This window comes from Daktulosphaira vitifoliae, unplaced genomic scaffold (assembly GCF_025091365.1).
Source record: "Daktulosphaira vitifoliae isolate Bord-2020 unplaced genomic scaffold, ASM2509136v1 Scaffold_2, whole genome shotgun sequence".
In the NCBI taxonomy this organism is placed as follows: Eukaryota; Metazoa; Arthropoda; class Insecta; order Hemiptera; family Phylloxeridae; genus Daktulosphaira; species Daktulosphaira vitifoliae.
This window is the reverse complement of record NW_026099573.1, coordinates 3,317,651-3,344,494: the sequence shown is the minus strand read 5'-3', so window position 1 is coordinate 3,344,494 and position 26,844 is coordinate 3,317,651. Positions and strand designations below refer to the sequence as shown.

Genomic DNA, 26,844 nt, shown 5'->3' with positions numbered 1-26,844 from the left:
ATAATTACGATTTTAAATATATATATATTCATAGGAAAAAACTATGAAAAGGAGAAGAAGAAAAAAGGAAGTGCTTGATACACAAAATTAGAAAGGGGGTAAAAAGGGGGGTTTATTGATGTTGTACTTGTTGTTGTTGATTGTTGATTGAGGAGTGACGGCCCACCACCGGCCATAGTTGTGTCTCACATCATCATCATCATCTCGACGTTTATTTTAACAAAAAAACGGAGGACAAAAAAATATGAACAGCCGGGTTGATGCCACAAGTAGACGGCAGGTCGACTCAACGTTTATTTTAATAAAAAAAACGGAGGACATGTGATGAGGCCGGTGATTGGGACGCCGGGTGGTGGTGGTGCCAACTTTGAACACGTTCATCGAGGGGACATAACAATATTGGTACAGGTGCACAGTGTACGGTCAGCTGATGACGATAGGATGACAGATATCGGACCTGTTGACTAGTGGAGGTTATCATATACAAAATTATTAAAATACTTTACACCTACTGCACACACATCTAATTGATAAGATTTATATATTAAAAAAAAAACTGATATAAATTCTGGAACATTACAATACAAAAGACGAAAGACGAAATACACGAGTTTATATTAACTGATTGCCGATAGGGTTTTGTGGAATTTTGGTTTGATAATAATAGGTTATATATTCTTGCAATGAACCATTGTCTTTTTTGAAATAAACGCAAACATGTTTTTGTCAATATATATCATCATAGTAGTTTGTTATATTTTATTAATCAATGATTACAGACCTTATACCACGGCTTCAATATAAGATAATGATTTGTTATCTGCTGCAAAGCAGACCCAGTTTAAACTATTATACTACAAAAATAAATAGTGTTTACTGTAAAATATAGTTTGATAAAAGCTAAAATTACCTACCCAATTTTTCACTTTAAAATGCTCAAGGGGGGTGGGGGGTCCGGACCCGGGACCAGTTATACATTAATTGTACAAATATGATAAATAATAAATTAACAGCTATTCAGTTAATTATAAGCAAAGAAGAAATGAAGGGTCAACGTTGGCATTTGACATCATAAGTGTAATAGGCTTTTTTTTAAGGTAATTAGTGGGGGCGAAAGGAACATAAAAAAGAGCAACAGATCGGGAATGACGTTGAGGAACTCTTAAACAGATTAATGAAAGCAAATAGGGAGAGTCAATATTACCTTGTAATAAACTATTTAGGAATTTAATACCCAAGATCCGTCTATGCTCAGCCAGCCCTAGTTGAGAAGCAACTGGTCCATAGTTGTGGGGTTCACAAGGGATATTTAATCTAAGACTAGCATATCTCATAAATTTATGCTGAACAAATGTTTGTGACAAGCAGCCCCTTAATATTAAAGGGGAATGGCCTGTTACTGTATAGTAGCGTTGTTTATTTTATAGCAAACAAAACGATAAATAAAGGAAAATAAGAGGGGGTAAAAAAATAGGTACACCTGCTTATGAATGTACAAAATACGCATCTATATATTACAGTTCTGCAAATTAAAAACTCTTAATAAATAAAGGGAAAGGGGGGTAACTTACATACTAGACTGACCGACAAAGCGGCTATGACCAAAATAGAAAATAAATAAAACAAACAATTAAACTTAGCTGTATAATTTAAGATGGTGATTAATGACAGTGAGTGTGAACTGTATGTGAGCGTTGATGACGACGTAAACGATGCCACTAACCCGTAATATGCGAGCAGGATTGTTTTACACGGATATACAGTACAAAACATGTACACAAAAAAAAACTCGTACGTCTGGAGTTTACCAAGTTAAGTTCGGCCAAGACGCAACCGTATGAGCAAAAACAATAAAGATATGGCGAACTATGGCCGATCAATAGCACAAACACGCGGAGGCGTTTGCTGTGAATATGAGAGAAGATAACGCACTACATAATTATAGAAGTACGACTATTGGATCTTAGAGACGTGAGAACGAGTGTACTGCATACGTACAAAAAAGGTTGTGACGCTCGCTGATAAAGTAACGACGGCCGGACGTAGCATGAATACGTTCGAACCGGTCATACACGAGTGCCACACTCTACCCAACAGAGTTCATGCGGATTCCAAATTACGGCACCATATTCAACAATAGGGCGAATCAGTGCACAATAAAGCACTTTGTATGATAGACCTAATCGAAAATCCCTACATAATCTCAACACAAACCCCCGAGTTTTAAAGGCCTTACAACAAATATGCTCAATGTGGGGTCTAGGATCAAGATTACTACTAAGAATAAATCCTAGATCAGATACAAAGTCATTAAAACATAAAATCTCAGTAGATCCGAGAGATAGACATATTTGGTAGGTGACTGAATCCTGGCAAAGTCATGGTCTTACATTTAGATGCATTAAGGGATAGTTCTAGTAAATTAAACCACTCCGTGAACCGATCAAAATCACTCTGTAATAAAATACAGTCATCCAAGGAGGATAGAGCTTAATATCTTCTGCAAAACATAAAATCTGGCTATTGGAAGGTACACTTGATACACTGTTAATGAATAGAGAGAACAGAAGCGGAGACAAGTGACCTCCACGAGGAACACCGGACGTAGCAAGATAGACATTAGATTTTATTCCAAGCAATTTGACCCACTGGTAACGGCAAGAGAGCTAAGACGAAAACCAGGACATGAGAGGTTCACCTATTCCGGATAAGTTAAGGACCTGGATTAGGGCATTGTGATTAACTGAATCAAATGCCTTGTTGAAATGCGTGTAAATAGTATCTACCTGTGTTTTCAAATTAAAAGATTGGTATAAATAGTTGTTAAAGACTAAATTACAGGTAATGGTGGAACGACCAGGGCGAAAGCCATGCTGTTCCTCTATAAGAATTTTATTGATCGAAGGTTGGATACAATGCAAGACCAACAATTCAAAAATTTTGGAAATGTGTGACTGGATTGAAATCGGACGATAGTTAGAAACATTGGACAGTTTACCGGACTCGTGTACAGGGATAACTGAGTTGAATTTTAATATAGAAGGAAAGATTCCTTCTTCAAGTGAACGCTTAAAAAGAGTCCAGAGGGGAAAAGCTATAATATTTTTTAATTGATATAAGTACTCACCGGATAAACCATCAAGTACAATGGACCAGTTACCATGCGAGTCAGATAGGTGTTTATAAACATTTTTAACAGTAAAGTTAACATTATTAGGTACATCAAAGGATTTGATACCTAACGAGGAAGTATCAAGATTAAGTTGATTATCGTAGAAAACAGAAGAGAAGTACATAGAAAACAAATTGGCCGCTTCCTGTTCGCTAGTAGAGGTAATTTCCCTATAGAAAACCTCCTTAGAAATTTAATTAAAAGACCTTTTGTTTTTAACGAACTTCTATATGATGATTCTATACGTTCGACATATCTATGTAAACATTTTTTAGATTCGTATTTAAATCGAGCTAGAAGCAATGAAAATTCCCTATAGTCGTGAGCATTCGAGTATGTCTTGAATTTAATATGTGCCTTTTTCTTTAAAAACAAGATATTTTTTAGACTCTTATCAAACCAAGGTGGGAAATTCGAATCAGTAAATGTACACTTAGGAACAAATTCAAGAACTGATTTGTGTAAGGCATCATAAAGAGCAATAAACGCAGCGTCTACATTGTATAATTGGAAAGTTGAGTACCGTTCAAAAGATGATAATAACAAACGTGCATCCTCGAAGTTAGCTATACGAAAGTTGTAGAATGAGTGACTGTGGTTACAAAGAGGAGAAGACAGATTTATTGGGAGATAAATATTTAATGCAGGATGATAAAGGTCAACTGGAACAACAGGTTCATACGACTTTCCGACATATATTAGTTTACAAGAAAATACAAGGTCAAGTATAGAATTAAAATGATTAGCTCATAAAGTATAGGAGAAGAGTTAGGGGGAAAATAGACACCACTTAAAACAAAACTAGATTGACCAACCGTAAAGCGAACAAAAACTTGTTCTACATCTAAGTCAGGGACAGATATAAGAGAAGCAGGATAATCTTTATAAATGCCAACGAGGACGCCTCCACCCCGAGAAAATACACTAGTATTAGTACATCTGTCGCATCAAAAAATATTATAATTATATAAACCAAGTTCATTATCATTAAAGTTATTATTTAACCTGGTTTCCGTTAAAACGATAAATAAATAGTTAAAAGCAGGTATATTACATATTAAATTAGATAGTTTGGTTCTAAGTTCACGGCAATTTTGATCAAATCCTAAGATTTTATCAAGGTGCAGCGAAGAAACTAGGATTGGCTGGTATGACTGTTGAAACGACCATCCTCGTTTTTTGAAAGCGATGAACCAACAGTAGGGAACCCGTTTACGAATATTACGCACAGACCAGTTTCACCACTTTTGACTCTCCTTTCAAGGTCCTCGTAGCATAAGCGCAAGAGCTTACGCTGCAAGGAAGTTCTATCCCTGGACATCCGAAAACCTTCAGGAAAAGACTTTCCTAAACGTTTAACAGAATTATAAGCAGATAATAGGTTGAAAGCAGTATCTTTAAATTCAAAAATTATTTTTACTGTGCATGTGAAATCCGCACGGGATCTACCAATGCGAATTAACTTAAATTTCACAAAAACATCATTCTTCAGCGAACCGAGAGATTTAGATATAGTAAGTTTGTCATGTTCAATCCTTGTAGAGGTATCCGGCGAAGAAGACTCAGGAACACCATATAAGATTAAATTGGGGAGACACCTTTCATGCTTAAAAATTTTCTTGAAGTACATGAGATGCAATAGATTGGGAATTCTCAAAGGGTTTGATGCCCTCCAATCTAGCAACTTTACTCTTAAGTTCTTCAACTTCACCACAGAGGATGGCATACGAGGTTTTAAGTTCGAATACTTCTTTAATCAATTTTAGGAATTCCGAATTTAGTTCAAGTTCAAATAATGCCTTATAGGTAGTGAATATTTCCACCTGAAGAGCCTTAATATCAGCCAATATATCGTCATTGGAAGTCGGGCCTTTAGGGGAAGACAGTTTATTGTTGGCAGCAGTACGAGTGATAGGCATGTTGAAAATTTAACTAGTCAACAACGTTTACTATCGTTTAAGTCTCCGAAGAAAAGCAGAGCAATGGTACGCGTATAGTATAAATTATAACAATATTTTTACCACCGTTTAAGTCTCCAAAAGAAACAGCTGGTAAGGCCACAGCTAGTATTGATAAAACAGCTAATAATTATTGACAAAATGTAATGATAACACGTATCAAATAACGATGTTCACTACGACTTGAGAAAAAGAAACAATAAAAACTTTACTAAATTAGTATACAATTATGTAAATCGATGTACACCGCAACAAGAACATTCAATAAGTAGTATACAATTAATTGCACTAGTAACTGTTAAATATAACAAAACACATTAATGTAACAACAGAGAGCAATAATGAGCATAGATAAACAGTGACATAGAATGAAGAATAAAGAATTAATAATTTAAAGAATAAAGAATAAATTAATTAAATACCCGTATATTTTTTCAATTAAATGATTTCATTTTAATAGTATTTAAAATCCAAAAAAAGTATATTCAGCGTAGTTACAAATATTTAGTAATTTATTATTTAAAAGAAAATTAAGAAATTTTTGGGGATTTTTTACTTAATTTTTTTATTTATAAATGCTTATTTGAGTGTTTTTCATTATATTTTTTAATGCTTTTTTTTATGATTTTAAGTGCTATAAGTCCCAAACCCTGCTAATAAGTTTTCAATAAACTATTCATTAGAGTGTTCCTTATGTTTGTAATATACAAAGAACATTGCTTTCAAGTTTTTTATTATTTTTTTTATTCTGATGTGAAAAAAATTATTTCAAATATCTCATGCTCCTAACTCAATTTCAAAATGAGCATGCAAGCATTTGAAATTTTCTATTTAAATAATGGGGATTTTGATTTTTTTTAAATTATCATAGGCTTGAAAAAAGTAAAATAATATGATTTTTGTGCCAATCGGCACAGAATTTAATGAACTTAAGTACTTAAAATTTTGTGCAAACGGTAATTTGCATATGTGCAAGACTATATGGCTAAGTATGTTAACAATTTCACGTAAAATTCTAGTTATTTCATCTAAAAATAATTTTAATAATGTCTCATTAACACTCTTATATTAGTTTCACATGTATGTTGTTTGTAACTTTTCACTCGCCACGTGTTATTATTCTCGCGTACCCGTCGTCTATGACCTTGAGACTAGACGTCGTAACGTATTCACCCCGCCCTGCTCACCAAACACCGGCAACACTAATTCTGTATAATTTTATATTTTTGGTTTTCCTACCCGTGCACGCGTGCATGATATCAATTATACAGGGTGTTCAGTAAGTCAGGAAACAGGTTTACAAACATTGTTACAAACAATGAGAACAATAGAAACCCGTTTCCTGACTTACTGAACACCCTGTATATATATAAACAAATTTATCTTTTGACTGACCAATACCGCTCGCGTGTAATGCACCTTACGTATATATATTTATATATTCCTACCGCCGCTTCCGGCGTTTATACCTTAGGTATAACGTACCCCCGCCCACAAAACAAGGATATACCTAGTGCATGATACGTTTACGTACTTAAGTCGCTTTACATGTATATATATATATTCGAATTACTATTAAAAATATATATTAACACGCTTTACTCTCATTAAGAGATATAGAGTGTATTCATTACGATTACAAAGGATGATTTCTGTATCGTCATTTTTCGTCACTACCACAATGTTCCGGGAGTGGGTAATTTACGCGCTTGCTGCTTTCCTTGGATGTGGTAGCCGTTTCTCAGACACCCTCCCCGGAATCGAACCCTGATTTCCCGTTACCCGTTACAACCATGATATTGATAGTAACTACTATAATAACATGAAACTAAAAAGTAAAAAATAAATATAGTTTAAAAAAACTAAAAAAATACGCTTTTAAAGCACATAGAACTAAAAAGTTAAAAATAATATTTATTATATTTACTGTCCAGAGTACATCTTTCACTCTAGAAAAAAGACGATGATTTCAATGGATTTAATATTCTTAAAAAACTAATTATTATTATTTTTATATAAATTTTATTAAATTAAAAACTAATATACAGTTAGTCAGTTATGAAGGAAATATATCGAACACTTAAAGTCAAATAAAAGTTAACTCAACAAAACAAAATATATTTGGTGGAATAATCCAATCAGCATATATTTTAAATCACACATCTACTAAATATTTCAATAGTTTATGTACCTTAACACTGTTGTCTCTTATAAGTTGTATTATTCGTTTTATAACTTTTTTATCTACAAAAGCTGTTTTCCCAGATGTCAAGAGCCAACTAAGCTTAATAATGGTTGCACGATCTGCTTCATTTTTAATCAAATGATTAGTCGGAATCAAACATTCAATAGGCATCATAATGTTTGAAAGAATTCTACAATAAAACATACCTTATATTAAAAAATGTAGTGATTCTGATTGATAATTTTATGGAAATTATATTGTGGTTATTTAAGTTTAAATTAAAATTTTTATTTCAAATAATTAAATTCTACATACTTAACTAAAAGTTCCAATATTTTTTCATTTTCAACGTTAATTAAAAGAGGTATAAGATCCTATAAAAGTTAAAAAATTAATTTTAATACATACAAAAATGCAAAATTTTTTAGCTTGGATGCAAAGCTGAGAAGGTATTGGTTTTACTATGATTTTTTTTTTTTTGTGTCTGTTACCACTTTTTCATAGCTCTCACCAAACCGATTTCTTTCAACGATACGTCAAAAGATCACAAATCGTAATTAGTCGAAGACATTAACCTCAAAAATTGAAAAAAATTCCCTCGTTTCCCGTGAATGAGAAAAATCTCCAAAAAATTACAAATTTTAAAAATCACTATTTTCAAAATTTTTTCTATTTTTTTTTACTTAAATCTGCCATAACTTTTTCAAAAATTAACAAATCAATATAACTCTTTTTTAAATAAATGATTGATGTCATTACCTTCTATTTAGTATATTTTTTTTATAAATCTAACCCTTTACCTGCCCACATGGGAGGATTCAAAATAAAAACTTTTTCACAAAAAATTAACTTTATCAAATTAAGTGTTGCGGAAATACTGACACTTTCATATATACCTCAAATTAAAACCTATGTAATATAATTTATTATGGAAAAAAAATTTCGGACTTTATTTTGTTTTCACGGTGAAATTGGCTACCAAATGATATTTTTGTGTGAAAATTCTCGATTTTGTATTTTACATTTTTAACTTTATTATGCTATAACTTATTGAAAAGTGTATGGATCAATACAATTTTTTTATGAGAAAAAATATTTTTATCCCTTTTTCATTCGATATACTTTATTTTTATCAGGATTAGTTAAACATTATAATTGAATAATTAACAATGTAATACATTTTAAGTTTATCTATTTATACCTTCTAAGAGTGTCGTCAACTTTGTTTTTTTAAATGGCAACGCATATTTTGAATGTTTGTGATTTTAATTTAACAGTAAATGGCATTAGAATTTATAATATAACTTTATTAGTTTATTAGATATAAACATATAAAGTTTCAAAGTTTTGATTTAATATACATGTATAATATACAAAGGATTACAAATACGGGTAGCTAATTGGTTTTATATGACGTCTATATTCGCAGGTACACAGCATTTATTATTAATGGTAGTAAGGCACATTATTGTGAGTTTATAAATACAGATATAATTCTATGGATTTGGTATTACATCTACAATCTGAAGATGAAAAAGATATTTGTGCGTATGATTAATTTGAAAAATTCTTAATTTGTCAAAACGTAATCGAAGAATCATTAATATCTATTGATGTAATTAACTTTATAAAGAAAAGTAATGGAGCTTTTTCGAACTTAGCCATTGCTCCTAGAATTTTGTTATGAGTTCCAATAACTTAATCTAGTACAGAACGCAGAATAAATACAAAAAATTAAAATTAAGTGTTGAAAATTACGTAGTTTATGGATTTTCCATAATACGCAAATTGTAAATTTTGTAAATTCTAAAGTAGCGTTAATTTTATTTTTCCATCATCAAATTTTCACCAAACGTTTTAATTTCCCAAAGGTAAGTACAATGTAAATTTGACAAAAATTCGTTCAGTCACTTTAGTGTAATGACATGATTAAGTTAGCAATTTTCACCAAACCATGAGTGTTCAAGACCGTAAAACGATACAAAAAAAATTATAAATGGATTCAAATATAATATGGGTTAAAAGAACATAACTAAAAGTGTTTTGAAAAGAAAAAGAAAATTTTTATGTAAAAGAAAATATAAATATATATATATAAGGATAAATGATAAGAAAAAAGTTAAGTGGATTATGGAAGTTTATTCTAAGGCCATTCCAGTTAATATCAAGAATTATCCCAAATAAAAAAAATTTTTAAATTCACATAAATACATCTTCAGAGTATACATAGATTTTTCTTTTTCTAAATTAATAGTCACAGTCTCAAGGTGGACATTGAATTTGAAGTTATATAATTAGACTTTGTTTTTATAAGACTTAATTAATTTTGTGTTATATTTTCATATTATATTTTGACTTTGTGTTTTTACGTTATTTTTTTTATTTATTTATTTTAATATTTATTTATTTTATAATATACAAGACACAACATAATCAAACAAAAAAAAAAAACAAATAAATATTGTGTACGCCACAGACGGCAATGAGTACAGAATATAAATACAAAATATCTAAATAATTAAATAAGTACAGCATACATAGAAGTTTAAATTATTAACATACAAAATTAATAATTAAAATACATCGCTACAAATAGATTTTAACTTGGTTAAATGGTCATTAAAGAAATCAAAATTTTTAATTAAATTGCAAAAATGTAGCATTCTATTGACCGGTGAATAATAACTATAATTCTGACGATATGAGTTAACATAAAATAAATTATTAGATCGGAGATGAAAATTAGGAACATTAAAAGGAATTAGACTTAAAATTTCTGGACAATCTACATTATTATTAAGGAGATTATAAATCCAAAAAACATCATTGCATTTTCTCCTGTAAGCAAGGGAAGTTAAACCAAGAGAGATTCCTATTTCATCGATCGACACATTATAATCCCTAGACTTAAAAGAAATGAAGTGTAAAAAACGTCTTTGTATAGATTCTATTCTATTAATTTCACCTATTTTATATGGACACCAAATAATAGATGCATATTCTAAAATTGATCTTACCAAAGAAATGTACAAGGTTTTGATACACAAAATATTATTGAATTCATTACAATTTCTTCTCAAAAAGCCAAGTGTTCGTGAGGCTTTATTGTAAATATAATCTATATGGTTAGAAAAAGATAAATCGCTGGATAATATAACTCCTAAATCTTTAATACTATAAACATTAAGCAAATTACAACCATCAATCGTATACTAATTAATATTTACATTTTTAGAACGAGTAAATGTTATCTGATGACATTTATTTGTATTAATTACTAATCCATTTTTTTTAAACCATAAACTGAATTTATCTAAATCTTATTGTAATTTACCACAATCATTAACTGATTGAATAGTCATAAATAACTTAAGATCATCCGCAAAAAGCAGATAGTTGCAGTGTTGAAAAATTCGACATAAATCATTAATAAAAACGATAAAAAGTAAAGGAGACAAATGGCCACCTTGTGGTACACCTGAAGTAACATTAATTATATTCGAAGTAAAATTATCTATTTTGATTTGTTGATTTCTATTTTTGAGAAAGGAAGAAAGCCACGCAAGCATTGAATTACCTACACCCAAAAGTCTTAGCTTTTTTAACAAAATTGAATGATCAACTTTATTAAAAGCTTTCTTGAGATCAGTATACACAGCGTCAACGCGGCCTCCAGAGCTTATATCGGATATTAAAGTAGTGTAAAAAGTAAGAAGATTTGTTATAGTTGATTTTGATGAACGGAAGCCATGTTGATTATTAACTAAAATAGGTTGAAATGTATATGCAAGCTTAGGTAGTAATAATTTTTCAAATAACTTTGGTAAGACATTAAGCTTAGATATGGGGCGATAATTAGTTACCTCACTTCTATCACCAGATTTAAAAATAGGATATATAAAGCTAAATTTCCAAAGATCTGGAAAACAACCAGATGATAAAGAAAGGGAATAAAGGAAGTGAATCGGCCGGGCAAGAGCACAACGACAATTATTAAGAAATATTTCAGAAATTAAATCAGGTCCAGTTGAAGTGCTATTTTTAAGATGAGAAAGACCTTCATAAATATCTGATAAAGATAAATCACACTTGGAAAAATCAATTTTATCACCTTCGTAACTATCTAAAGACAACGGATCAGTATTATGTGCTGAAAATACTGAACCAAAATATTTACCAAAAATATTAGCAATGTCTCTCATATTATCAAAGCGCGAATTCTCGTACTTCATTACATTAGGTAGTCGGTTTACATTTTTACAATTCTTTATATACTTCCAAAAGTATTCAGGATTATTTATTAAACTGTTTTGAACTTTATTTAAATAATCAGAATAGCATTGCTTAGATAAAAATTTACAAGTTGCACGGGTAGATGAAAATTCATTATAGATTGACTGTAATCCATATTTTTTAAATTTTTTATGCAAATATTCTTTTTTGTGTATAAGGGACTTTAATTCTTTTGAAAACCATAGTGGAAAAGAAGATTTATAAGAGTATATTTTAGGCACATTAGCATCTAACACTCTAGAGATTATTTCATAAAACTTACTTAATGCTGAGTTAATTTCATTTTAATTATAAAGACAAGACCAATCTACATCATTTAATAAATTAACTAATAAAGGAAAATTAGCATGGTTAAAGTCATAATACCATGTATTATTCTTATATCTTGAATTATAACTATCATAATTGTATACATTACTAATTAATAATGATGGATGATACCTATCGGGAGAAACTAAATTATCATTAGACCTAGATACCAGAGTTGAATTATTATTAACAAAAACTAAATCTAAAGAATTATTAAATAAATAATTATATAAATAAAATAATTATTTAAAAACCTGTACTCCTAAAAACATGTATATTAAAATTTGAGTGTATGCGTCAAGAGTCGAGGTTGGACTACGGGTCCTTTAGTCAATCATAAGAATTAGTGTACGTGCTAGCTAGTTTTTGGGATTAACCGTCCTTTAGTAGATATAGTAAAAAGTTGTGTTGGTGGCTGACAAAGAGCCACCCCTCAGTCTGATACTTTTGAGCTAGATCGTGCTGACGGGTCTAAACTCTAACTCTTTAATAGTTCAATAATTAGAGGGATTGAGGCTGACCAGCGTATCCAACGGGAGGACTCGAGAAAAGCTAAATAGGACTAACTTGTCGTCTAAAAATGTTATTTAATTTGTGCATTACTTTTGTGTCTACGTTGGGGCACTACCGACGTACGACACTGGATATTATTATTAAACAACTGAAAATTAGAATAAAGTGAAGGGGAAACATGAGCATGACAGATCCGTCGCATGTGTCTAGGTATAGTGGACATGCCATCAACGTCATAAATGTAGAGGATCCAATGAGATGTTCACACCATGTCCACCCTGACCGCACCCAAGGATACTGTCAGCTCATGGAACAAAGGAACAAAGAAATAACAGAGTTATATGAAATTAACCATTTTACAAAATATAACCGTAGTCAACATTTATATAATCATTAATTAAAATAAAAAATGTGTCAACATGGTCAAATAACCAAAAGAAATAAAGATCATTTAAAAAAAAGCTGCGCACAGCAACAGAAACAAAAAGAGAAAACGGGGGGGGGGGGATTAAGTTATAGATTTTTAAGAGTTATAACAAGTTTAAAATAAATAAAAAATGGTGAAGGGGAAATTACATATAAACGAACTCCTCCAAACATTTTATTGATATGCACCAATGCACCTCGTAACATTTACATAAAGGAATTATATATTTTGTATTCAAACTTTATTAGTGTTTAAAACTGACAATTTTCTCATTAGCAGAAACATAAACACTTGATAGACCAAAATAAATATTTTATCTTTATTTGTTGGTCGTATTTTTAGAGTTCGTTCTTTTAAATTAAAAAGTACTTAAAATCTTGTTTTGACAAAAATAACCTTTACTCTTTTTGCGAGCAACATATTTAAGTGAATATGAAATTTTTTCAATTTTTGAGGGTAATTTCTTCGACTAGATACGATTTCTGATCTGTTTACGTATTGTTGAAAGAAATCGGTTCGGGTAGAGCTGAGAAAAAGTGGTAACAGGCACAAAAAAAAACATATCATAATAACATTAATATATTCTCAGCTTTCATCGAAGCTAAAAATGCACTATCTGATAAAAAAAAATATAATTTTTTTTTGTTGTCAATGATTTTTAAAGTCTATGATAAAAATTTCTGAACTATAACAGCACACACATAAAGTGATTTCACATGGAAAGACCCAGTTTAGTTTCTATCATCATATTCTAAAATTGTTTATGTGTAAGTTCGAAATTTATACATGTACATTTTTACATTTTACAAGCGTAAAACATTATGTTAATCATATCTGTAGTCTTGGTTTTAACAACTACGATTAATAGAGTTTTTACTGAAATTTCTTATATTAGGAGTTCAGTCAGTAAGGAAATCAGATTCTATTTTTGTCGTTGTTTATAACAATTTCCTTGTTTCCTTTCTTATTAAATACTGTATAATTAATTCTATAATTTAAGATTTTTTTGATAATGTATATATATATTGTTAAAAATAACAGTGTTAAAGAATGAACTACGATCCCAGATAGTGGCTAAGTGAAATGATGGACTATTTAAAATTTAACCCATTCTAGTGAAATCTGAAACGATACCTCTGTCTTCTCAGATCATGATAATGGATGTTCAAGAATAGAAGATAATATGCAACAGTTAAAATTTACCATATACTTCATTTTGTAATACTAACTTTTTGAACTAGTTGAGAAAATCCAATCGTCATACGAAAACTTCTCTGACAAGGGTCCTCTGAAATCAATTGTTCGTGTATTTGCAAAAGAATGGCTAAAACAAATGATCAGTGTTAAAAATGTATATTTCAAATTTATTTGTGACGCATCACGACTGTTTAAAATAGGAAAAATTGTTGTTTCCAATATTTCCTATTCATTTTATATACATATACATTGTATATGGAAAGTATTTCAAGTAGATTGATTCAATATTAATAATTAATATTTAATTAATCAATCAAAAATGTCATAATTAATATAATGTATTGAACTTTTCATAATATGAGTTGATTGTTTTTTATTTAATCTCGCCATATTTAAAATTCAAGAACTGGACATTGTTTTCAAATTACATTAATTTTAAAATGTACATGTTTTAATAAATATTACTTACAATAACATTTATTCGACGGTATGTAATCATTTCCCACAAACATTCCTAACTGTGCAAACATGTTTTGTACATGAGGATTTCCCAGGTATCTAGTCATATCCATATTTTACTCATTCAGTACTCGAACACAATCTTAAATAGTTTACTGTTAGTACATTTTTTTATAAATTTCTTTTAATTGAATGAACTATTGTTTGTTAAATTGTAATTTTTCATCAATTCTTTAATTGAAAAGTATGTGTATTCAATTAAATAAATTAACTTAATTTATAAAAGTTACGTAAGAAAGACACAATAAAAGCAAAAGAAATGGAATTGCTAAATATTACATAAGAAATTTTTCTCAGTACATTCACTTCATAAAATGTTTTTCAAGCTCCAACAAGTAAAATATTACGTAAACGTTTGTTAAACCCTTTATAAATCAATTTAGGTTATCCAAGAATTGAAAATAACGATTGATTTGATTAAAATATTTATTTCATGTAATAACTTGTCAACTTACAATAGAAAGTTTAAAAAAGTAACTTAAAAACAACAAACAAATTTAAGTTAAAAGTAAGAAATAAATTATTAGTCTATTACAAGCATACAAATTATTTTTACTTTTTAATTTTACCTAATAAAATGTTGAAATTGCGACAATAATTGTTTCGACTCAACAACAATAATTCATTATTATTTTAGCAATATTGATTTAAGCCAGGCCAGACGAATTTATCCTTTCTCTGAATTAGAAAAAATCTTATCTTTTCAAGGACTTTTGTGCTCTCTTTACTTAGCTATTACTTTTGCATACGAAGCATAGACGCACACTGAAAGTGGCTTAACTCCGCAACATTTTAATTATCCTTAATTGAAATATTATTTTTTAGATTATAAATAAACTCTACTTGTCAATTAACATATTTTTATTTTAAAAATGTATGTGGAAAGTTCATGTATGATACCAACGATTTAAAAAAAAAAATGCTTATTATTTACATTAAGAATAAAGTTATATAATTTAATATATAACTTTTTAATTTATTTTAATAATAAAAATATATATTAGTGAACTACTTGTACCAGAATCGATTTAAAAATCCTAAATAGCTAAACGTAACAGAATTCAATCTCGGTACTTATACCCTGATGACACATTTAAGACTGAGTTCGGTAGCAAAATCAAACAGTTTAGCAAAAGTATTTTATTTTTATTTAAATTTTTAAAATCAACATCTTTATTTATTTTGATAATAATATTACAAATCGATTTATTCAAATTACTTAATTTTGATTTAAATTTCGATTTTTTGTCGATATCAAAAACAATTTAAAACCTTGAAAAATTATAAGAGATTACAGTTAGATCCCGTTCATCCTATAAAAATAATTTTAATAAATCACAGAAAGTTAATCTTCAGTATTTATTAAATTTAATTTGAAGTAGAAAACGACTTCAAATAACACAATGTGTTGTAATTAATAAATTCCACATTTAACTTCATAATTTGATTTTAAACCAAATTTTATAATTTGGAAAGTTTCTTTTTATACAGTAAAAAATATATACTTCAATAAACATTATATAATTAGTTATAGTTAAGCTAGGGGTCAGATAAAAAAATTGTTTTTAGTTAAGCGTTTAAATATACTATACTGTTATCTTAGAATTAATTTTAACGTTATTCATTAATTAACATTATTCAATTTTTATGTTTAATGTTAAAAAGGTTTGAAACATCTAGAAGTAATTTTTATATGGGCCTATTAATTTGAACATTTAAAGTTCCTTTGACAAAAATTTTAAATAATGTTTAATTTCTTTCTATTTTCGAGTTTACTAACAATTATTGTCATAGCGGTTATACCATTATAACATAGTTTTGTTATTATACTTTTAGCTATTTGTTTATAATTGTTAAGCTATTTGTTATTTTAATAAAGGTTTTAAAATACACATAAGGGCAAATGAAAATATTTTTCTTGTTTAGAATTTTTTAAATATAGTGTTTGAAAAAAAATTATTTGCATTATAAGTTTTATTATGTTTTGACAATTTTTTTGTTTTTAACGTTATAAAATTATTCATACAATTATCTCGTCCTGAGTTAAACATTTAGTCTGTATATATTAACTAAAATTCATCATTTCTAATTAAATTAACGATCAAAAGAGTGAATTTTGAAAATATCAATAATAATGTATAATATTTTAGCAATGAAAAAATCAGTACTTTAAAATTAATTCATTATTATGAAATAAACACCCAAAATTAATATACAAACGGAAAATATAATATTTTAGTTCATAATTTTATATTTCTTCTACATTTTTTTCCTCGCCTTAATTCCATTACTTGGGGTCGGCCACTTTTATATACACGTCCTCATATCGCATTCATCATAATTTTATATTTAAAAAAAACTTAAATTATTGTTATTTACCGCGTTTTACCTGGATTAATCAAAATATTAATGTTTTATGACATCTAATTATAATTTACATTGTTTGTACATTTGATTTACTAAGAAAAATAAGTCTATTTACCAAATTGTAATTAGTAGCTTGATTCAATGATTTTTGCAACACATTCAATTTCGATTATTACTATTACAATATCTTTTGTTGTGTATATCAGATAAATCGGTTAAGTATTATAATAAAATCAGTTTTTCTTCAATCGTTGTCGACGTTTTACTGAGGAGTTTTTTTTTATTGTAGATTGCCGGCTTTAAAACATCACGTTTTCTTACAACGTGACAAATTGAAGGCTCACGCGCAATTCTACTGTTTCTGGATAAAATACTAAAGATAATAATGTTTAACAATTTGTATTTACATAACTAGATGAATAATACATTAACTTTTATATTATTTTTTATATTGTATAACTTTTTGAGGGATTCTATATATTTTTAGAAGTTTTGCAAAACTATTTAGTAATAAAAAAATGCTATGTTATAAAAATTATTATAGTATAAATATTTACAATTAAGATAAGTCACTTATTTTACAAGATTTGTACAGTTATATCAATATATTAAAATTAATTTTATATTTATTATTTTTCAGAATCAATTTGAGTCTGTTTTAAACAAATCCACAATGATTGATTCAATTGTTGGCAAAGTATCAAAGTCATCTAATCGAAAATTAAAATTTTTACTACAAATTACTTTTTAAATCATCATTATTTTAGAAATTACCTAGATCCATAAAGTCATCCCAAGGTTGATGAGTGTAATTACAAGATGTTCCACTTAGTGGTTCAATTCTAAAAACATGACATACAATGATTTTAAAATTAAATAAATTGATAGGAAATATATATATTTAATAACAATTAGACAATCAGAATTTTTTTCAAGATAGAGTGGGATTAATATTATTTTATAATTATATAATGATGATTTTTATTTTACTAATCAAAAGAATTTATCTTAGAATTGCTTTTTTTTAAATTTTAAATAAATAAAAGATCATTTGATAAATTTATTGGCTCTATCACTAAAAAAAATCATATACGATTTAAATGTTATAACATTGCTTTCCATTTCGGAGAGGTTTACAATTCTCTATCACCTTGCCATGGTTGCACCATTAAGTGATAATTACAAAATAGTGTCTTAGTATATTTTTGCTGAAAAGAGCCTACATAACTTATAATAAATAATATCCGTAACCGTCCTAAAAGCAAATAAAATGAAAGGAGTGAATAATTTTCTTTACCAATTTTTTTTAGATGAATCATTGTTTTATGTTATTATTTTTTTTTTGCAACAACAGCAGTAACTAATTACATCAAAAAATTGCCAACTAAAACAGTTAAATATTAATAGTTTTAATAGTTTTAATAGTAGTATATGGAATAATCACTCCTAAAACCCCTGACAATAAAATTAAATAAAATTGCTTTTTCCAACTATTATAGCTTTGACGTGAAGCTGAGAAGGTACTATGTTCTTCTTTTTTCTTTATAGCCACTTTTTCATAGATTTCACTTGACTGTTCTTTTTTTCAATAACACATTCAAAAATTATAAAATGTACTAGACGAAAACATTATCTCACAAAATTGAAAAAGAAATCCCTCGCTCGACGTAAATAGTTCATTAGCTTTGATGCGAAGCTAAGAAGGTATTAGTTTTACTATGTGTTTTTTTTTTTTTGTGTCTGTTACCACTTTTTCTCAGCTCTCNGTTTTTTTTTTTTTTTTGTGTCTGTTACCACTTTTTCTCAGCTCTCACCGAACCGATTTCTTTCAACAATACTTCAAAAGATCACAAATCGTATCTAGTCGACGACATTACACTCAAAAATTGAAAAAATTCCCTCGTTCCCCGTAAATGGGGTAAATCTCCAGAAAAATTATAAATTTAGAAATCGCTAATTTTCAATTTATTTTACTTAAAATTGCCATAACTTTTTTTTTGAGACCAAATCGATATAATTTTTTTTTTATAGATGCATGATGTCTTTACCTTTCATTTGATATATTTATTTCATAAATCTGACCCTTTACTCAGGGGGATTAAATATGACATCATTTCACAAAAAATTAACTTTTGAAAGTGTTTCGGAAAGACTGACACTTTTATATAGATCTTAAATTAAAGCTAATATAATGTACTTTATTATGGAAAAAAAAAATTTCGGACTTTATTTTGTTTTCACGGTCAAATTGGCTACCAAATGATATTTTTGTGTGAAAATTCTCGATTTTGTATTTTACATTTTTAACTTTATTATGCTATAACTTTTTTAAAAAAAGATTGATCAATACAATTTTTTCGTGAGAAGTAGTATTTATATACATCTTTCATTCGATATACTTTTTTTTTTAAATCTGACCATTTCCCTATATAAGGGGGGAGGGGGTCAAACTTTTTCAACTTAACTTTTGAAAGTGTTCCGGAATGTCTGACACTTTTATATATACAGTAGTAAATAGCCGAATAACGTCGATTTTAGTATAATACGGGGTTTAAAACAATAGTAAGCAATTTTTAAATTCTCAAGCAATACAGTGGTGTCATATAGAAGGGAAATGCAGGGTAAGCAAATTAATAATTGTGGGAAAAAGAATATAAAGGGAAACATGAAAAGGATAGAGGAGTGGACGTTTTTGTCGAAGAAACATCAAGTTACGTGTACGCGAGTGTCTTTGTACGATTTAATTTTGTTTTGTGTTACATTTTTGATATTACTTTTTGACTTTGTGTTTGATACGTTTCTTAAATAAAATAGTTATTTTAAAACCTGGACTTAGAGCAAATATTTTATATTCACCGTGTTGTGTGTGTGTGTGCGGCTAGAGTCAAGGTTGGACTACTGGTCCTTTAGTCAATCTTAATAATTAGCGTACGAGCTAGCTAGTTTTTGGGCTTAACCGTCCTTTAGTGGGTATAGTAAAAAGGTAGTTGTGCTGGTGGCTGACACCCTTCAGTCTGCTACTTTTGAGCTAGACTGTGCTGACGGGTCTAAACTCTATCCCTTTAGTAGTCCACTAATTAGAGAGATTGGGGCTGATCAGTTTATCCAACGGGAGGACTCGAGAAGAACTCCAACGACGAACTCGTCGTCAATATACAGGGTGATTTTATTATCATAACCCACTCAATTACTTACAGAATAATAATAATTTAAACATTTTTTTTTATTATTATCTTTAGTTACACATTATTCTTAAATTATTAACTATGTAATACTTTTTAAGTTCATCCCTTATGCCTGGTAAGGGTGTCAATTTTGTTTTTTTTAAATGGTAACTCATATTTTTAATTTAATAAAATGTTTGAGTTTTTAATTCAATAGTAAATGACATTTGAATTTTTAATAAAACTTAATTTGTTTATTAGATATAAACATTTAAAGTTTCAAATGTTTAAGTTAATATACAGAGTGTTCAGTAAGTCAGGAAACGGGTATCTATTGTTCTCATTATTACAAACAATGAGAACAATAGAAACCCGTTTCCTGACTTACTGAACACCCTGTATAGGTATAATACACAAGGGATTACAAATACAGGTACACAGCATTGTTATATCAATGATAGTAAGGTACATTGTTGTGAGTTTATAAATACACTAACTGACAATACAAAAAGTATATCTATTGATAGTCATAATTGATAATAAACAATCCGTTACTGTGATAGCAATGTCATAAAAAACCAATTAGCTACCTGTTACAAGGTACAAGGTGGCCCATAATAACCTTTCACATTTTGTTTATAAATAACTTTTGTTCAAAAAAAGGTAGGATAACGGTAAATCCAGTTCCAGATAGCTAGACGATGCCTAATTATGTTTCATTGCGATTTTATCCTAATGGAGCAGTGGACGGGTGCTCATCATGTGTTTATCGTAAAAGCTTATTATAAGAATAATGACTCTTACGTGAGTGCAATTCGTGAGTTACGTAAAATTTTTAATCTTGACCGAAAAAGTGCAGTTCCATCGCGCCTAAACAGTGAATTTATGGATAAAAAAACTTTGAGGAAAGTGGTGATGCGTTTAAAAAAACATCGAGTGGTCGAAAAGTTTCCATATGAACTCCAGAAATGGTGGAAGAAGTGAGAAAAAAAAAACACATCATAGTAAAATTAATACCTTCTCAGTTTCGCATCGAAGCTAAAATTATATATTGATTTGGTCTTTTTTAAAAAAGTTATGACAGTTTTAAGTAAAAAAAAAAAAATTGAAAAAATGTCAAAAATTAGCGATTTTTAAATTTGTAATTTTTTTTGAAATTTTCTCCATTTACGGGGAACGAGGGAAATTTTTTCAATTTTTGTGAGTAATATCTTCGATTAGATACGATTTGTGATCTGTTTACGTGTCGTTGAAAGATATCGTTTCGGGTAAGAAAGCTAAATAATTAAAATAATAAATTATATGAAAACAAAAAACGGTGATTTTTATACAAAAATAACATTTTTTGTTTAACTTAGGTGGATTAAATATCAAATAGAAGATAAGTCGTTTTTTTTTTAACTTTTAATACTCAACATAAGCGTTAATGTAATATATGTTTAAGGCGTGAAGTTTTATGGAACTCTTCTCAAGTCACTCTACCAAACTATTCTCTGCTCAACTTGTCAACCGCTCAATACTCGGGACCATACATCACAGCTGGTCTCACTACAGTCATATATATATATTTTATATCTAATTACTAACATTACTGTGAGTCCGTGGTGTTGGCCAAGTTGTTTATTAACTGTTCTTTGTTGGTAATATACTTCGGTGAAAACGCCTCTTCATTGAACTTTTCACAATTATAATGATAACGAATATTTATATGTTTAGTTCGTTTATGAAATTTTGAATTCTTCACTAACTTTTATAGAACTTTGATTATCCACATACAGGTGTGTATACAAAACAGGTGTCTCTCCCTATTTTTACAGAAGAATACTTGAAGTAGCATCAATCATGTTAGTTCCTATACCACCTGACTCACTCTGAACCATACATCATAACTGGTTTCACTACAGTCATACAGAATTTACCTTTCAGCCTCATTTGAATATTTTTATCACATAAACACTTTTTTAAACCTTTTTCTTCAATAGCTGATCTCCATACACCTCTAGCCTTTGATTAATTTTCTCCTACACTACATCGTCAGTGAATAACATGCAACACGACTTCTCTCTTTGTATTTTTCTAGTAATTTCTTAGTAAAAGCAAAACCTTGGTGCACTTCTACTCTTATCCTAAAATCTTCTGTTACTCCTCTCACACTTTTTACCCTGGTACAAGTGCCATCATACATATTCTCTATTACATAAATGTACCTTTTCGGGATTCCTTTTCTCATTAATACCCACTTTAAAACCTCTCTCGGTACTCTATCATATACTTTCTCCCAAAAATAAATACCATACACAGCTTTTTCTTCTTTTCCCTATATTTTTCTATTAGTTATCTCACATAAAATAATGGCTCCATTGTTGACTTCTCAGGAATAAATCTAAACTGGTTTTTAGAAACTGATGTCTTATTTGTTATTCTCTTATTTATTACCTTTTCTTAAATTTTCATACTATAACTCGTAAGTTTTATGCCTCTTCGCTTATAACTACATTATTTTTACTCATCTGTTTTTCCAACGTACATCCGAGATGGGACAATACGCCTATGTTATGTTCAGGACTCCTCATACTTTTTGACAAAATTTTACGTCAGCTGTCAAACTGTCGCAACTTCATTAGTCGTCTCTTACGACTTGCAGAGAGTCCATAACTATTGTTATCCCCTAACCACAGGTACTGAAGTTTCATGAAACATTTTCAATAATATGTTGAAATAGTTCATTTTTCGTAGAAAATTTTTATTTGAATCTCGCCCTTAGCAGGTAAAGGGTCCAATTTTCAAAAAAAAAAAATATCCCTAATGAAAGAGAAATACCTAAAAAATAATTGTTTTGTTTCATTAATTTTTCAAAAAGTTTAGAATTTTATAAAAAAAAATGTTCAAATTTAACAATAAAAAAATTGAAATTTTTTTGAGATTTCCCTTTATTTACAGGGACTAGGGAGTTTTTTTAAGTTATAAGATTTTTAAGAGTTATAACAGTATTAAAATAAATAAAAAATGGTGAAGGGGAAATTACATATAAACGAACTCCTCCAAACATTTTATTGATATGCACCAATGCACCTCGTAACATTTACATAAAGGAATTATATATTTTGTATTCAAACTTTATTAGTGTTTAAAACTGACAATTTTCTCATTAGCAGAAACATAAACACTTGATAGACCAAAATAAATATTTTATCTTTATTTGTTGGTCGTATTTTTAGAGTTCGTTCTTTTAAATTAAAAAGTACTTAAAATCTTGTTTTGACAAAAATAACCTTTACTCTTTTTGCGAGCAACATATTTAAGTGAATATGAAATTTTTTCAATTTTTGAGGGTAATGTCTTCGACTAGATACGATTTCTGATCTGTTTACGTATTGTTGAAAGAAATCGGTTCGGGTAGAGCTGAGAAAAAGTGGTAACAGGCACAAAAAAAAACATATCATAATAACATATAACATAATATATTCTCAGCTTTCATCGAAGCTAAAAATGCACTATCTGATAAAAAAAAATATAATTTTTTTTTGTTGTCAATGATTTTTAAAGTCTATGATAAAAATTTCTGAACTATAACAGCACACACATAAAGTGATTTCACATGGAAAGACCCAGTTTAGTTTCTATCATCATATTCTAAAATTGTTTATGTGTAAGTTCGAAATTTATACATGTACATTTTTACATTTTACAAATTTTAGTAAAAATTACATTTCTTGTATGTTTTGAAGAAGTAGTCACAAATATTTGTATTTATGAAATAAAATAGAATCAAAATCATTTTTTTTAATTATTATAATTAATAATTTATTATTATTCGTATTGAAGCTCAAAGTGAAATCTACTTACCTAATTTGATTAATAATGTGTTCATTCTGAGACTTAGGAACTTTTAATAAAGGAATATGTAAGATAGCTGATTTTGACATATTTTTATATTTTTCAATATGATCATATTTCTTAATTGTTCTTTTTCTAGTAAAAAACATTTTTTTACTTGTAGTAATATTTTTAATTTGTTCACAGTCTTGTATATTGCAAAAAGTTTTTAAATGTATCCATGTTCTTTCACGTGTCTGTAATAATTGTCAATTATTATAAAAGAAGTTTTAGTATTATCATAATACTACGACAGCACTATAATAAATGAGAATTAAAGACACTATAAACACGTGCTTATAGCAAAATTAATTTTTATATTGGTTGTACTTAATAGATATAAAATTTGTAATATTTATTATAATGACAAGTAAAGAAATTTCTATAAATAATATAAAAATGTAAATAACTTCTGAAGTATTGATCCAAAAGTTGTTACCGACCAGTCATTTTCTTAATTACATTATTATTTATTAAGTAAGCTAATAAATTATGCATGTTGCCATTTGAAAAAATAAAATTAACACTCCTATAAGTTATAAGGGATGAAATTAAAGAATAACTAATAGCTGGTAAAGTAATTAATTAATACTTAACTAAAAAAAGCAAAAAAATTTTTCTTCAATATTTTATTTATTTTAAGAGTAATCGAGTGGATTATGATAAACCGATAATCTGTTTAACTTATTTAAGATAATAATGATAATGACTGTTTTTATAGCATGTTAAATCTTTTATACTATAACACTAAAAACGTCAAAGACAATACACTTATCACCACCTTCTAAATACCTCTATAACTAAGGAGAATTAATATATATATTAATTGAAACTATAGAATATAGCCCCCCATATCACCGAAATCAATAATGATTCTTGGATTTCAATCGTGATTAAATTATTTTGAAAACTATCGAATCAATAAACTATCTAATTATGCAACTATATTTTAAGTATAATATGTAATATTATCTATAATATATGATTTTTCGTTAGATATGAACAAATTAAAATTATTTGCGAAGATATTGTGTTATCTTCACCAATAAAATTTAAAATTATATCAATTTTCTGTATTATGTTTTTAAATTCAGTCAAATCAAAAGCGTGTTAAAATACAAAATGTAGCAAGCCTATGTCCGTATTTAGAGAAATTATCATTAATAGTTACATAACATTTTGCCGCCTTGAATAATTCTTAATACTCATCACTCTTCAAAATTTTATAATGAAAAAAAAGAAAAATCTAAACTACCACCGGAATAATGTCTCTATCAGACACTCTATAAATACAATGCCTAAACGATTCCAAAAGTGTGCCCAAAGTTATTATATAAATTATTATATTAATAATACTATTTATCGTCATATTAGAATGTATAAATCATTAAACATGCTTCTAGAAACATACCAAAATTATTAAAAATAGTTCTTAAAATATTTTTAAAATTACCTGAATGCCGTAAAATGTCTTCACGTCAATAGATTTCGAAGTCATTGTTAATATTTTCACTGCATTTAAACTAGACAGTTTGAGCTCATGAGAATTGGTAAAATATAATAAATTAAGGCGAAACCGCGGTCATATATGAGACCACAGAACTAATTAATTAGAACTATTCAGTGATTAAACTAGTAAATGATTTTTCTATATTGTGATTAAGTTACTATAAAGGATGTTCGGCCATCAATCAGTATGACCAGTATAACATTTCTTTAATAGTTTAAAAAAATAAAATATTTTAATGCTGTTTGTTTAGTAAATAAACACTAAATTTATAGTGTTTGAATTAAATAAATAAAGCACAATAAAATGTATAGCGATAAAATTACAACAAATAAAATAATATAATTCTTGATGATTAATTATGATTAAGAATTTCCTATACAATTTCATTAACATAAGTTTTCAATGAATCTAATTATTGAGGAACCAGCATGGCCATGATTAATTTAGGCTCACAAATTTCATTAAAAATTAAAGTATAATTCACAATCTAGAGTAATTAGATAACTCGTTATAGACTATTTAAAAATAGTTTTATTTTATTCATATGAAAATAATACTAATTACTCTTTAACATGATGAATTATTTTCGCAAGTATTTCTTTTATAATATTGTTATTTTTAACTTTAATTTTCTCCAGTGTGATTTCAATTTACATATAAAAATCTATTACACATAAATATTACTTTGTTACCTACTCCTCTCCCCTATACTTAAAAATTACTAATAACTATTAAAGTATTATTACAAAACTAGTCATCAAGCCAATTATAAAAATAATTATATGTACTCATTTCAATTTTGAAATTTACCTCTAAAACTATTTGGTGTTAAATATAAAACCTGACAAATTATATAGCCACATAACTGATATTATTACTGTTTTAAGTAACTGATGCAAAACTATAAAAACATTAAAAAAAAAAACTATCAATATTTAATTAGTAATAATATTTTATAATTGAAAATAACAAAGGTTATAGACAAAAATATATAATTGCAACATTCAAAACATGATACAAAAAATATTTTTTTAAATATATACCATATTAGTAGCTTAGAATAATTATGGATATTTCTAGCATATAATTTCTAGATTGAAAAACATTTCAAAGATTATTATACTATAGTGTAATCACACTTATATCTTATTAAATAATACTGCATATTTAAAATGAAAAATCATATTATTTACAACATAATTTCCAAAAGTTTAATAACATAACAATAAAAAAATCAAATACGAGTTCAATAATATATACTATTATAAAGTAAAATAAATTCATTATCTATGTTTATGTATACAATAAATAGCATAAATATTTGCATGTAGGATGTATTTATATTAATACATTT

The 26,844-nt window shown here is 28.0% G+C and overlaps 2 protein-coding genes across 10 annotated transcripts in view; both read right to left on the bottom strand.

Annotated features, from left to right (window-relative positions):
• LOC126898779 (protein timeless) overlaps window positions 1–17,270 on the bottom strand; it is a 57,503-nt gene extending 40,233 nt beyond the window's left edge. For 2 of the 8 annotated variants that reach the window (XM_050673113.1, XM_050673109.1), the window contains exons 1-5: window positions 17,056–17,269; window positions 14,524–14,655; window positions 14,087–14,181; window positions 7,631–7,689; window positions 7,322–7,505 (exon numbers count right to left, since the gene is read on the bottom strand). In XM_050673113.1, coding sequence (XP_050529070.1) covers window positions 7,322–7,505; window positions 7,631–7,689; window positions 14,087–14,181; window positions 14,524–14,626 — 441 coding nt within the window. In that variant the 5' untranslated portion in view covers window positions 14,627–14,655; window positions 17,056–17,269. Of the gene's footprint in view, window positions 1–7,321; window positions 7,506–7,630; window positions 7,690–14,086; window positions 14,182–14,523; window positions 14,669–17,055 lie in introns of all 8 variants that reach the window. The other 6 variants (XM_050673107.1, XM_050673110.1, XR_007702376.1 and 3 more) reach the window with 5 other exon arrangements.
• Window positions 17,271–17,397: 127 nt separating this feature from the next.
• Window positions 17,398–25,635, bottom strand: LOC126898867 (uncharacterized). Of its 2 annotated transcripts, XM_050673274.1 has the most exons (4): window positions 25,434–25,630; window positions 23,951–24,177; window positions 17,715–17,782; window positions 17,398–17,650 (listed from the first exon to the last, which is right to left on the bottom strand). In XM_050673274.1, exons 1-4 carry the CDS (start codon window positions 25,476–25,478, stop codon window positions 17,583–17,585), a joined length of 408 nt encoding a protein of 135 aa, XP_050529231.1. In that variant the 5' UTR covers window positions 25,479–25,630; the 3' UTR covers window positions 17,398–17,582. The 2 variants fall into 2 exon arrangements, with proteins under 2 accessions (XP_050529231.1, XP_050529232.1); XM_050673275.1 differs by lacking the exons at window positions 17,398–17,650; window positions 17,715–17,782 and adding an exon at window positions 18,230–18,324 and having other exon boundaries at window positions 25,434–25,635.
• Between the last annotated feature and the right edge of the window lie 1,209 nt (window positions 25,636–26,844).

Bases quoted from the DNA above. Each gene is read 5' to 3' on its own strand.
- LOC126898867 (XM_050673274.1), bottom strand. From the start codon at position 25,478: ATGACTTCGAAATCTATTGACGTGAAGACATTTTACGGCATTCAG. The intron at 17,783-23,950 runs GTAAGTAGATTT...TCATGTTTTTAG, and splicing joins CACATTATTAATCAAATTAG to AATTGAACCACTAAGTGGAA. The intron at 17,651-17,714 runs GTAATTTCTAAA...ATTTTCGATTAG, and splicing joins GGATGACTTTATGGATCTAG to ATGACTTTGATACTTTGCCA.